Raw genomic sequence first — 13801 nt, 5'->3', positions numbered from 1 at the left:
TTGATGGCCGAACCATGAACTGTTCACCACCGTATTTATATCTATTACATAGGAAATATTTGCGTGCTCAAAGGCGTGACCTCTACTCGGCCCCATCAAAAGAGAACACACTAAAATATATAGAAGACCCTAATCCACACAATCAGCACTCCGCGCTGTGCGCATTTTACCCTAGTTAATCCAATAGAAGACACCCCAACCCCAATTTGAAGCGAGTCCTTCACTCATGCTTCATCTATTTGGCAAAGTGGAGGTCATATCCAAGCCACTTCCTCGACTGAACTTGGGGAACAGTAAGGCCGGGGCTACCATATGTAAGTGGTGCGAAGAAGAGGAAGCACCAGAAGGCGGCGGCGAGGATGACACCCATAGCGATCCAGCTGCCCATCAGGCTAGAAGAGGCGACACGCTCGCGAACGGGCTTTGAGTGAGTGCGGCGGTGGCCCTTGGCGGAGGCTGGCATCTCGGGGTCCTGGGGTTCAATGCAGAACACGAACTCTACCAGGGCACCAGTGACTAGACAAGAAGCAAGATGCGCGGGAAGATAGTGATGCAAGAAGAGCTGACGACCCATGATGTAGAAGGGGATGTAATGCGCAGCCCAGGTGAGGAAGAAGAATCCAGTGGAGTTGTAGAGACGGGAGCGAGTGCCTGCAGACATGAATGTTAGAACCTCCCCTTCAAATACAAATGCCAATACAAAAGCGAATAGCCTGGGTTTCGTGTATGAAAATGGTAACTTACGCTCATCGAGGGCATCCATGCCACGGCGGAGAGCCAGCTGGTCGGCACCAATGATACCGGCAAACACAGCAAGAAGCGAGGAAGCGAGCCACCATCCAATGGGGTTACCCAGGAAGTAGATCTGCTGGCGAGTGTCGTTGTGAGTCCAGAAAGACACACCGCGAAGGAGGAAAGGCCAGGAGATCGGCTGGGATGCATAAGGATGCGAGCTGGTCAAGGCATTGTTGTGGTAGAACATGGCACGCTGCAGCTCAACCCACTTCCTGAGGAAGCCCAAGTGCTTGACCTGCTTTGGTTCCTTTTTGTTGCGCTCATCTTCAACAGGAAGCGAAGGAATGTCATCGACATACCAGACATTGCTGGACTGCTGGACCGCCTTATTACCGTTGATTTCAGCCTGTTTGTAGGCCCAATCTGGCAGAGGCTTGGTGTGCGTCCACATGGCGACCTTGGTTGGCACGTGAACAAGCTTGAAGTGAGTAGACATGGTCTTGAAATCGCCCTTGCCCTTGTCAACCTTGAGCTCAAAGAGAGTGTCGTTGTAGCGTGCACCGGTTGCTTCGTCCTTGGTCACAGTGGTGAATTCCTGGTTGGTAGGGTAGTAAGGAGAAGCAACATCGTGTGTTAGAAGAACGGTGTCCGTGATCAAATGGCGAAGACGAATGACATCGCCGACCTTAACGCGTTGACCGATCTCATTGTCCAGGGGCTTTGAAGGAAGGACCTGCCAGTGGTTGTTGGTGTCGTTGTGGGGGTATCCAGTAACCTGCTGTCCCTGGGAAGAAACACGTCCATCATCGTAACGCAGAGGGTAGCGGTCAGGGTGGCTGTGAAGGTAGACCTTGGTCTCCTTGTGACGGATGGTGATGGAATCATAGTAGTTGATACCGACGGATTGAAGGCTCATGACATTGTCGCTCAGAGTCTCCTGGAACTCTGGGGTCATGAAGTCGTCACCAGGGCCGGATCGTGTGAGGATGGAGAAGTGGACCTGGAACCAGAAAAGGTAAAGGAAGAACGGAACGATGACCAAGCCCACAGCGCGAGCAGCAAAGTGCTTGCCAAATTCGGCCAAAGTCAAGGCACCCTGTCGTCGGTTGACGTCCATCAAGTCCCAGAGGTCAATCATGACCGGTACACCAATGGAGAAGAAGGTGAAAACACCGACGTACTTGATGGAGATAACGCAGCTCAGACTGATACCAGTCAGAAGGAGCCACTTCCACCATTTCCGCCCGAAAGCATTGTGACGCTCCTTGTAGAAGCGGATGTAGGATAGTACGGAGAGCGCCATGAAGAAAATAAGCGAAGCATCGAGGAGGATCAAGCGCGTCTGGCCAATGTGGGCGTTGTCGAAAAGCATCAGACCGGCCGCAGTGATACAGGCAGGTAGCGAGTAGCCAGACTCCCACATGATCATGAAGACGATGGGAACGGTAAGAGCACCGAGCGAGGCGGGCATGGCGCGGTATGCGACATACGGGACCTTGTTGGTAATGTAGGAATCGCCAATGTTCTCGAACAAGAAGTCGCCCTTGTATCCGACGAGCCAGCCAGCGAAGGCAAAGAGGAGCTTTCCGAGGGGAGGATGGACATCGAAGAAGTAGGTTCGTTGCAGGTAGTACGAAGCGAACTATGTGCGATTAGCGATCTGGACGTGCATCGTATCTCTTTCTGCCTCCAACGATATACACACCTTTCCAAAGTGCACCTCATCGAACACAACCTGATCAGGATGTCTGATGCCCCAGAACCGCGTAATGAATGCCAGAACGGTCATTACGGCGATAGCGAGCTTGTAGTCCCATTCTCCGCCCTGTTGGACCGGCTTGTATGGTTTGACCTTCTCGACGACATTGGCGACTTTCTCCTGGACCTTCTCGGCGAGGGCTTCGGGGTTCGGTGAGGTTCCTCGCTTCTTGTCCTTGCCTGCGCGCTGGCGGACGCTACCAGCTGGTGAAGACATGGTGGGCTATAGCTCGATGAAGCTACCTGTGGACTCTGATGTTAGCTTCCAATGCCGCAACACGTTGAGGGCTACAAGGATGCGCCTACCTCCCATAAACAAAGGAACGAATTTGATGGAATTGGAAAGAGAGTCGGAGTTGCGCTCTGAGAACACGACACCTAATCGCGAGTTCAGGGTCCGAAGGAGCCAATCCCTAATGGGCTCTCTCGCTTGCACTTGGCCCCTGCATTAGCGGTCATTGGTCCACCATCATCACAGCCCCCCAGCGAGGGGTAACAATAGTCTGGTCAAGTATATTCGTCTATATGCTCTTGGCATTGGCATCTCCATGATCTTCGCATGCTCTACATGTTCCCGAGATACCGCCGTAGCCTATCTCATTGCAACCTTGCAAACGCTGCCGGCAAGCAGGACAAAGTCATGTTCGCACCTCATATAAGGACAACCCGAGCAGGTCTAAAGACTACACTAGGATAATAGAGGCAAATCAGGAGATCTAGCGTTTGTGTAGCCTCTGGGCTGTTCAGTTTTCTCCTTGATCGAGGTGTTCGCCTCGCCCTAAAAGGCGGATCGAGTGGTGACACTCTGGAATCATTGGCCCTTCTTTCCCTTCTCGGCTTCCAACTTCTTCTGCTGCGGGATGCGATACGATGTTTCCCATCCATACAAAGCACCCGCACCAAACACCATTGCAGCGCCGACTTTCATCAGTCCAGTCATCTGGTTTCCGAATATCCAGATACTGAGCAAGAAGCTTACCAGCTTTCTAATGTTCAGCACGATCGTAACAGTAACGGCCGAAGTATTGGCGCTAAGCATATTGACGCCGGTGATGCAGAGTAGTTGGGTAAGGGCATTGGCAGTAAGATAGATGACATGCTGTGATGTTGAGGCCAAGATACTGTTGACGATCGGCGGTAGGTTTTCTGCGACTTTCGGTGGAACCTCGAATGATTGCGAGGCCTGCAGGCGCTTGAACTGTTGCGTCAAGACTGGTGCAAATCCTGCAAAGAACGGGATGGACAGCAAGTGGGAGTAGAAGAGGTTGGCCTGCCAGTCCTTGCCATGTTCACTATAGACGTCCTCGACATAGGCGCCCATCCATGCGGAGAGTAGTTGCGCGATGAGCAGGATAAGAAGACCAGCTTGTAGAGAGGAATTCGACTCATCGGAGCTCGAAGCATCCATGTTCTTGCCCTATTTCCGTGGTCAGCGTCTATAGATAAGTCGTTGATCGCTCTACTGTACCTTTGACTGTGCATCTGCCCATGCTGACACCATCACACCTAGCGTCAGGATCGCAACGGAGAAGACCTGGAGAGGTGTGTATCTCTTGCCACGGAACCAGCCAGCCGCCATAGTAGTCACACTACCAAAGCTTCTGAGGATGATATGAACAGGGACTGAGATGTTGAATGCGAAAGCCCAGTTGTTCAGCATGTTGACCGTGAAGAACAACGCAGCGCTGACACACCATTTTCGAAATGGTACGGGCGAACTCCGCATGAAGTAACGACCATTCGGATCGAACTGGTAGTGCAATGTCGAGAGACATGTAAACACGAATTGGAAGAGCGTAATGAGTAGGCCACTGTCAGGCTCTTGCCTGGGCTGTGTTAGATTTTGTGCTGTTACTAGGGACTACACTCTGTTTACTTTACTATTGCTTCCAGACAATACACCTTTCAGACTTTAGTGATGGCATCATAACAATTGTGAATTTCTTACATTTGCACAACACCCTCCGAAGATGAGCGAAAAGCTGCTGATAACGGGCGCAAGAGCGGCCATGATAGCAGTCGCGTGGCGTGAGGAGTGGCACAGATTACCTAGGCAATTACTCGGGAATTCGGCCGTGTACACTCTTCGAAGCGAAAGTTGGTGGAGCTGTTGCTTGTCAGAAAGGTGACGTAGGTGAGCGTTAGATGACAGTAAGTTGGCAAGTGCAGAATCGCATAGCGCATTCCGCGAAAACCATCTTCCATCGCACAGGCAACATACAGAAAACACTCAAGTGAGTACGATTGCACACAAAACTTTATGTACTGAGCATGGCTTGTAATATGGTGAACGTTGCGAGAAATCTAGAGAAATGAAACGCAACGTGGAAGTCTGGGATGTCATGAGCCTCACGGCGGGCGCTAACGGGATCAACCTAGGTACTGCCGAATCAAGCAAACTTCTAGAACAGAGCCTCGTCAGGCATCTTTACGTACGATTTACGAAAGACGTTAACAAGTTTGAGCATATAAGTGCTTCACGTCCATCATGACAGTGCAAAGCACATACAAAATAGTCATGTGCTTGTCGCAGTCTTTTAGCATCTGTGATATGTCCTGGGCTGTCTCACGCAGAGGTGGAACCAAGACTTGTTGACGAGAGTTTCTTTTGTTCTTTCTCTGCACCACTCAGAGTCATTATAGTGGTGTTTCAATCTACACTGCTCTGCGGCTACCCGATCGTTAAACCACATTGCGTCGTTCCTCATCTGCATTCCCACGCCGATTCGCCAAGAATGCTCCTGTTCTATCATCCTAGCGCCGCCTGGCAGGCTGCTGCCAACATTGAAAGGAAGATGGAAGAGTAAAGATGACCAGAAACCCAACAAGCTGATGCTCCTGTTTACATGTATTCTGTGGCGATGTTCGCGAATCAAGGATACCCCTACAATGCGGAGAAGACGAAAAGCTGTAGGATGTTAGACATTGATCATACGAAGAGAACCAGCTTGCTTACGTTGTTTGTCGCTGCTATAGCGATGCTGTCCTCGAATGGATGCCAGCTCATGTGTAAGATCTTCTTGTTGAAGTCGATCTGATCTGCGTCCGTCTCCTTCCTCATGCGTTGGCCCTGTCCGACTGCACCAGCAGCAGGGCTGCCGGCCCTTGAGCCACCTTTCTTACTTGTGTTGCTGCCTGTCGGGCTTGTCGACGAGTTCATGGGTGTTGGGATACCAACCTTCTTCGCCTTGAATGCAGACTTGTCGGCCTGCAAAACTACCTCGGTGTCTTTGTCGTTATCGGACGGGTATATCATGAAGTTGTTGTTGTAGCTACCAGTCATGACATTCTTCGCATCCCCAGAGAAAACAACCTCAAACTTGTCGAAAATGCTGTCGTTCTCGTAGGTGTCGCAGAGTCTCGGTCGTAGATGTTCATGGATTGGGATGGTCTTGACCGGAGTCTTTTCCATGTTTACGTCCCAGATCTTGACAGTCAAGTAGTCGCGTGACAGAATGTATCTTCCATCGTGTGAAAATCGGACGTCGGAGATGGATGAGATGATCTCAGAGAAGAACGATCGCGAAGATGGGTCTTCTTCTTGCTCGAATTCTGTGGAGCAAGGTTAGTATTAGCTGAGGTGGAAAGACGGACGGCTTACGCTTTGCATGCTGGTCGCACAGAGCACTCTCGCGCATGTCGGCCAGCTTGATGGTACCCTTAGAGCTTGCATACATGAACCAGTTGCAGCTGATAGGGTGGAACTCGGCAGCAGTGATGACCTCCGTCAGCTCCTCCATATTGGCGGGCTTGATGTCGACGATGTTGAAGCTCTGGTCTTGGATATTCAGGTTCCAGAGGTTGATTCGCAGATCATCGCTACTAATGAACGTCTCGCCATCGCTGTTGACTGATATGCTGTTGATGTGGTAGGCGTGCGCGTTGGCATACGTCTTTCGCGGTACTGCGGCAACAACTGTGTCGTGATGTGTGAGCCGTGGAAGCTTCAGATCGGTGGCGCTACGGAACTGTGCATTCGGGTTCCTGACGGGACCACCTCCACCAGCAACCCCACCTCCAGGTGTCAACTCGTGTGACAAGTTGTTCTCCGCCACCACTTTCAGCGACTTTTCAAATACCTTCCATAGCTTGATTGTCTTGTCGTTTGTGGAAAGCAGATAGTGTGAAGCGTTTTGCCGGCGGCACCACTTGATCTTGTTGATCTTCTCTTCGATCTCGAGAGATTTCAGGTAATCGAATTCAGGCTCGTGCGATTGGAACTCGGTGTGGAACTTGTATTCGCAGGTTTTTTTCTGCATCTTGTCAGTCTTGAACCAGCGCGAGGTCATAGTAGAAAAGGGCATACCGTCTCGTTCCTCTCGAACAAAACCACACGACCGCCCTTGTCACCGGTTGCAAGGTAGTTGCCCGTCTGGTCGAACTCGACGGTTGAGATGATGTCGGCTGCGCTCGCTGTCAGCAATTGCATGCAGGTATTAATGAATGTACAGAGAGCGCAACGGCAAGAAACGGTACGTACCTTCGGTTATGTCTTCAACATCGCCTTTGTCGCCGAAGCACCTGCTCCAGTCAGTGGCGTTTCCAGTGCGATTTGAGCTAGTGGCGAGCACAGCAGCAACCGAGCTGAGCTGAGGGGCCTAAAGGAGATGTGTAGCATGCGGTACGTACTGGGTGAATTTCCACGTCGTGGGATTGCCTTCGGCTTCTACCATGATTCTGGACAAGGATTGCGGGACACCAGCGGCGTGCGGTCAAGGGTAGCGAGTGCTCTGTCGTGTTCGTACGCAATGTACTATGGGTGTTCAGTGTGCGAGCTGTTGAGCTTGTCGTGGGGCCCGGGTGAGGTAGCGCCGCCAAGGTCGAGGGTGGTGGGTGAGTGAGTGCTGGGAATGATGTAGTGGGAGCGGTGTCTGCTGGCCGTGGCCGATGGCGGGGTTGGCGGTTGGGCGGGCTGATCGTTGAAGCTCCGGCGGAATCGAGTCGACGGCGGAATGACGAGGGCGGGCGACGACGTAGGGAGCAACAGCGCACGTTACAGAGATCAAGTGTGTTGTTGCTACCTTCACTGCCTCTAACGTGGGGCAACTGCGATCCGTGGACGTGCCTTGGCAAGCAAGGTCGGAAGGCGCGCTAACTTGTACTAGCGCCGTCCGCTCGCACTTTCCTCCGTCAACCTCAATATTCAAGAGGACTTTTCCTTGACGACTCCTCCAACTCCTCCAACTAACCACAGGATCGAACCATGTCACACAGGAAGTTCGAAGCCCCCCGCCACGGGTCTCTGGCATTCTTGCCGCGAAAGCGCGCCGCCCGTCACCGGGGTAAGGTGAAGAGGTAAATTTCCATGTCACCACCGCCCACTGTCGGACAGCCTGCTCACTGCAATTGCCAGCTTCCCTAAGGATGACCCCAAGAAGCCCGTCCACCTGACGGCCGCCATGGGCTACAAGGCCGGTATGACCACAATCGTCCGCGATCTCGACCGACCAGGTGCCAAGCTGCACAAGAAGGAGATTGTCGAGGCCTGCACCGTCATCGAGACTCCTCCCGTACGCATAGCCAATTCCGAGCAATTTTGGCGCACTACTAACACGGCCGCAGATGATCGCTGTCGGTCTTGTCGGCTACATCGAGACTCCCCGTGGTCTCCGCTCGCTCACCACCGTCTGGGCTGAGCACTTGAGCGACGAGGTCAAGCGCCGCTTCTACCGCAACTGGTACAAGAGCAAGAAGAAGGCCTTCACCAAGTACGCCAAGAAGCACTCCGAGGAGAACGGCCAGTCTATCACCAAGGAGCTCGAGCGCATGAAGAAGTACTGCACCGTCATCCGCGTTCTCGCCCACACCCAGATCCACAAGACCCCGCTCAAGCAGAAGAAGGCCCATCTCATGGAGATCCAGGTCAACGGTGGCAGCATCGCCGACAAGGTCTCATACGCCCACGGTCTGTTCGAGAAGCCCATCGAGATCGGCTCCATCTTCGAGGACAACGAGATGATCGACGTTATCGCCGTCACCAAGGGTCACGGATACAACGGTGTCACCTCCCGATGGGGCACCAAGAAGCTCCCGCGTAAGACACACAAGGGTCTCCGCAAGGTCGCCTGTATCGGTGCCTGGCACCCGGCCCACGTCCAATGGACTGTTGCTCGTGCTGGTCAGATGGGTTACCACCACCGTACCTCTGTCAACCACAAGATCTACCGTCTCGGCAAGGGCGAGGATGAGGGCAACGCCTCCACCGAGTTCGACGTCTCCAAGAAGCGCATCACACCGTAAGTCACATGTCACACTGGTCGGTGATCACTACTAACACAAATCAGAATGGGTGGCTTCGTCCGCTACGGTGAGGTTAAGAACGACTTCCTCCTCCTCAAGGGTAACTGCCCTGGTGTCAAGAAGCGCGTCATGACCCTGCGCAAGTCCATGTTCACCCACACCAGCAGGAGGGCGCTGGAGAAGGTCGAGCTCAAGTGGATCGACACCTCTTCCAAGTTCGGTCACGGTGCTTACCAGACACCGGCTGAGAAGAGGCAATACGAGGGTGTCCTCAAGAAGGACCTTCAGACTTCGTCCTAGAAGTCTCGAGATGGTGCTACGGAGTGCATGCTTTCTTCTCACGGGCTTGGGCGCAGAGGATAGGTTTACTATATGGATGCCAGTCATGAGCGATTGAACAAAAATTCAACGATTCCCCAATTCAAATATGTATTATCAATGTGTGATGCGTAAAAACCGTCTGGCCAGAGGCACTCGCTGGTCAACCTAGGAAAAGATTAAACAGGTCTGTAGTCTACATCAACATGAAAACATGCAAAATAGGAGATCTAACGCTGATGTAGGCTCCAGACCTATTCAGTTTTCTTGTGTGAGGCGCTCGCTGGAATTTAATCACGGTGCGTGCCCGTGTGCGACTTGGTTCGGTAGTGAGTCCTGCCCAGCTAAATGTTGCGCTATGCGGTGAGGGCATCAAAACCATGGAAACGACTATGAGCAGGTGCTCTGCCGTCTACATCAGTATATAAGTTGAAATATATATATTCCCTACGGCAATGTAGACTTCTAGGGGGTACATGTTGATTTTCTTCCCTTGTACGAGGTGGTATAATAAAGCCGACACAATGTCGAACTGTGAGCGTCACCCCATGTGCACTAGGGTTCAAGAAGTTTGTATGCATATGCGCAATTCAGACGCTGATGCGGTTGACAAAAAGGGTCTTGGAGTAAGTAAGAATGGTATACTAACGGTAGTAGCGACACCTATATTAGCAACGTAACGTGCGGAGAAAATTCCCTGGTACAACGACTGGGGAACAGCCTTGTGATCGTGTGAGAAGGTCTATGACGACGACGAATGAGGCTCGACATCTTGAGCGCCAGCGGCAACAACTGTCGGCCCAGACAAGGTGCATGAGTCAGCCCAAGTGACAGCAGTTGCCATGTGCTTCGCAAGTACCATGATTGTTCCGAACGTCCAAAGCCGGAAGTTGGCCGTCAAGCATGTAACGATTTTGTGTGGGATGAGTTTGTTAGCTAGAATCATGTCTATGACCGCGAAGATTCTTGCAGCGCAAAGTGCAATCAGATCAATAGCCTCTATGTTGATAGCCTATATGGCCTGCGTGACCTTGCAATAGAGGCAAAGATGCATCACGTTCATCAAGAAGAAAAGCCGGAATGAAGGGCAGGTACTTGGGAGGCAATGCAGCCGAGGCCTACCGACCCAATTAGCGCGCTCCGATTTTAGTTGGTAAGTAACGCCGTCGGTCGCAACTGCCATCATTGACCTCCAACTTCAAATCCACCAGGACCTTTCGCACTCCCGTTGCATACTCTCCGCTCTTCGGCTACCGCCAAAATGAGTTGTCTCAGGATGCGTCGTACGCAGCTTGCAAGCCAGGTGAGTTTTGACAGCCCTCCCATACCACGCAGTCGCAGTCGACGGTCGACAAGCCCGGCATCCGCCGCACCGAGGCGTGTGCCACATCCCACATGGCGTTGGCAGAATGTCGCCTGTCGACACGACACTTTCGCAGTGCTGGACAATGCCCTTGGATCTTCCACGTCTTCTTACGAGTCTTGACTGTTCAATGGCTAATGTTCGCCTCATAGCTCGCGAGGAGCTTCCGCCCAACTACACGAGCCTTCTCTTCCACCCGGCCAGCGCAGCGCATATTCGCTACCGAGAACCTGAGGGCGAAGGAAGCGTCAGGCTTCATCTCGAGCAAATACCCCGTCATCGACCACGAATACGATGCCATTGTTGTCGGCGCTGGAGGAGCTGGTCTCCGCGCGGCATTCGGTCTCGCTGAAGCTGGTTTCAACACAGCCTGTATATCCAAGCTTTTCCCCACTCGATCGCACACAGTCGCAGCACAGGGTGGTATCAACGCCGCGCTCGGAAAGTAGGTGGACTGGACAAACATGCAGTGGGTATAACAGCAGCTGACGGATATGTGTAGCATGCACGAGGACGACTGGCGGTGGCATATGTACGACACAGTCAAGGGATCAGATTGGCTTGGTGACCAAGACGCTATTCACTACATGACAAGAGAGGCGCCTCAGTCCGTCATCGAACTTGAGAACTACGGCTGCCCCTTCTCGCGAACTGACGATGGCAAGATGTAGGGTCAATCCAGCTCTAATTTGTGCAGAGTACTAACATTATCCAGCTACCAGCGTGCTTTCGGTGGGCAGTCACAGAAATACGGCAAGGGTGGCCAAGCATACCGATGCTGTGCTGCTGCCGACCGTACTGGTCACGCTCTCCTCCACACTCTCTACGGACAATCGCTACGACACAACACCAAGTACTTTATCGAGTTCTTCGCCACTGATCTGATCATGGAGGACGGCGTCTGCAAGGGTGTTGTCGCATACAACCAGGAAGACGGAACCATCCACCGATTCATCGCAAAGAACACCGTCTTGGCCACTGGTGGTTACGGACGTGCCTACTTCAGCTGCACATCCGCCCACACCTGTACTGGTGACGGTATGGCTATGGTTGCTCGCGCAGGTCTTCCCAACCAGGATCTGGAATTCGTCCAGTTCCACCCCACTGGTATCTACGGTGCTGGTTGCTTGATCACTGAAGGATCCCGTGGAGAGGGTGGTTACCTTCTCAACTCCGAGGGTGAACGATTCATGGAGCGTTACGCACCAACTGCCAAGGATCTTGCCTCCCGCGATGTCGTATCCCGATCAATGACCCTGGAAATCCGTGAGGGCCGTGGTGTCGGACCGGAGAAGGACCACATCTACCTCCAGCTCAGCCATCTGCCCGCCGAGGTCCTTCACGAGCGTCTACCCGGTATCTCTGAGACTGCCGCCATTTTCGCTGGTGTCGATGTCACCAAGCAGCCCATCCCTGTTCTTCCTACCGTGCACTACAACATGGGTGGTATCCCCACCAAGTACACTGGTGAGGTCATCACCCAAGACGCTCAGGGTAACGACCAGGTCGTCCCAGGTCTGTTCGCTTGCGGAGAGGCTGCCTCTGTCTCTGTCCACGGAGCCAACCGTCTCGGTGCCAACTCCCTCCTCGACCTTATCGTTTTCGGCCGTGCTGTTTCTCACACCATCCGCGACAACTTCAGCCCCGGCCAGAAGGCTGACCCCGTCTCCGCCGATGCTGGTGCCGATTCCATCTCCGTCCTCGACCAGATCCGCACATCTGACGGCGCCAAGTCGACTGCCGAGGTCCGTCTTCAGATGCAGAAGGTCATGCAGACCGATGTCGCCGTCTTCCGAACCCAAGAATCACTCGACGAGGGTGTCAAGAAGATTCACGACGTCGACGCCGACTTCGCCAACGTTGGTATCAAGGACCGCAGCATGATCTGGAACTCCGACCTTGTCGAGACCCTTGAGCTACGCAACCTCCTCACCTGCGCCGTCCAGACTGCCGAATCCGCCGCCAACCGTAAAGAGTCACGAGGCGCTCACGCCCGTGAGGACTTCCCCGACCGTGACGATGACCAGTGGATGAAGCACACATTGTCGTGGCAGAAGAAGCCGCACGGCGAGACTCAATTAGGATACAGGAAGGTTGTTGGTACCACTTTGGACGAGGCTGAGTGCAAGGCTGTACCACCATTCAAGCGTACATACTAGAGGATTGGTAATTTGGAAAGGAAATGAGGGATGTATTTTGTATTCTATGTACATCGGATGATGGATTGCATGTTTTAGCATGTTTAAGAGCGAAAGCCGTTTAGGATTGAGAATCGAATCATTCAAGTTCATGTTGTTATGTCTTGTCCGTGGTATCAATATATGTACGCGCTACGTAGTGCTTCAGTACCTGCTCTCAGTGGATGGTATAACTCCCCTGGCGCATGAAGTACTCCTTCCCTGCTTGACTGTATTGTTGTGGTGGGCCCGTTGTTCTTGGCAAGTGCGCCAGGTCACCCGCACAGCACGACAACATCAGCTTTCCGACTATAACACGAGCGTAGCTACCTTCAACGCCGGGCAATGAATACGGTCTCAACCAGACAGGGAACAGGGATTTCGCTTCGACGTTCGTGCACCCACACTCATCGCGAACCGAACATGGCTCCTGCCGTGTATAAGCAAGGCTGGCTTCTAGCCTGGTCTTTCGTTACCCGAGGGCTGAAGTGGCTGAAGTGGCTGTCACCACGCCAGATGGGGATCCGCTCATGGCAACAACAAGACTTTCAGACTTTCTCGCTCTCTGGCACATCACCATGGTGGAGCCTGTGTCAGAAACCGTGTTTTTACACGTTGTGATATCCAAGGCGGAATGCGCGAAGAATGCTTGCACGCAGGCATACCTATTTTGGTCACGCATCGTCCCGGGAGGACGCAGCTAGGCCCTCAGCTCCCTGCAAGAACCCATCCGACCATGGGAAGATCGGTTCGATTTCACGCACGTTCATCAGCCCCCATCTGCACCGAAGGTCTATCACAGCCACCACCAAGCCGAATTCGGGCGACACAATGCTTCTAAGTCTGCCATGCTTCAGCCTTCTCCAATAGAAATTTGGGGGGTCTTGGACTTATTAGAGGCTACTTCTCAGCCTTCTGCATTAAAATCTTGCTTGAATTCCACGTCAAAAAGCGAATGCAGTTTCTGTCTCCCATTTTGCTCCAAAGGCTGAATGCGGCACCGTAATTATAGTATTAATACTTGAACCTCGTGGAATCCGGAATACACTTCTGGGCAAGAAATCGAAGGCTTTTGAGCTATTATGGATCCTTCCCAAGACCACCACATAGCCTCTTTTACTTCTGGGTTAGCAGGGCGTCGATTATCGTTGTCCCAGACAACTCCCTCTTTGTCAACTCCATCATCGACAAGATCATATCTGCCAGACGA

General features: G+C 52.7%; 5 protein-coding genes across 5 annotated transcripts; 2 read left to right on the top strand and 3 right to left on the bottom strand.

Annotated features, from left to right (window-relative positions):
- Nucleotides 1-235: 235 nt before the first annotated feature.
- On the bottom strand, nucleotides 236-2710 carry J4E83_006125 (uncharacterized protein; the record flags this gene model as incomplete). Its single annotated transcript, XM_049333040.1, has 3 exons — nucleotides 236-651; nucleotides 745-2377; nucleotides 2441-2710. 3 exons carry the CDS (start codon nucleotides 2708-2710, stop codon nucleotides 236-238), a joined length of 2319 nt encoding a protein of 772 aa, XP_049187730.1.
- Nucleotides 2711-3304: 594 nt separating this feature from the next.
- J4E83_006124 (uncharacterized protein) lies at nucleotides 3305-4504 on the bottom strand (the record flags this gene model as incomplete). Its single annotated transcript, XM_049333039.1, has 4 exons — nucleotides 3305-3910; nucleotides 3962-4319; nucleotides 4370-4395; nucleotides 4442-4504. The coding sequence occupies 4 exons, from the start codon at nucleotides 4502-4504 to the stop codon at nucleotides 3305-3307; spliced, it is 1053 nt and encodes a 350-aa protein (XP_049187729.1).
- Nucleotides 4505-5377: 873 nt separating this feature from the next.
- PAB1_2 (Protein phosphatase PP2A regulatory subunit B) lies at nucleotides 5378-7166 on the bottom strand (the record flags this gene model as incomplete). The annotated part of the gene is made up of 6 exons (XM_049333038.1): nucleotides 5378-5401; nucleotides 5450-6045; nucleotides 6095-6746; nucleotides 6800-6897; nucleotides 6974-7014; nucleotides 7123-7166. 6 exons carry the CDS (start codon nucleotides 7164-7166, stop codon nucleotides 5378-5380), a joined length of 1455 nt encoding a protein of 484 aa, XP_049187728.1.
- A 530-nt stretch (nucleotides 7167-7696) lies between these two features.
- On the top strand, nucleotides 7697-9033 carry RPL3 (60S ribosomal protein L3; the record flags this gene model as incomplete). Its single annotated transcript, XM_049333037.1, has 4 exons — nucleotides 7697-7788; nucleotides 7847-8003; nucleotides 8056-8729; nucleotides 8778-9033. 4 exons carry the CDS (start codon nucleotides 7697-7699, stop codon nucleotides 9031-9033), a joined length of 1179 nt encoding a protein of 392 aa, XP_049187727.1.
- Nucleotides 9034-10312: 1279 nt separating this feature from the next.
- On the top strand, nucleotides 10313-12573 carry SDH1_2 (succinate dehydrogenase flavoprotein subunit; the record flags this gene model as incomplete). The annotated part of the gene is made up of 4 exons (XM_049333036.1): nucleotides 10313-10354; nucleotides 10567-10859; nucleotides 10917-11081; nucleotides 11130-12573. 4 exons carry the CDS (start codon nucleotides 10313-10315, stop codon nucleotides 12571-12573), a joined length of 1944 nt encoding a protein of 647 aa, XP_049187726.1.
- Nucleotides 12574-13801: the final 1228 nt, after the last annotated feature.

The sequence above is a fragment of the Alternaria metachromatica genome (assembly GCF_023757995.1).
Source record: "Alternaria metachromatica strain BMP 0045 chromosome Unknown scaffold_13, whole genome shotgun sequence".
NCBI classification, from domain to species: domain Eukaryota; kingdom Fungi; phylum Ascomycota; class Dothideomycetes; order Pleosporales; family Pleosporaceae; genus Alternaria; species Alternaria metachromatica.
This window is presented reverse-complemented; position numbering and strand designations above follow the sequence as displayed.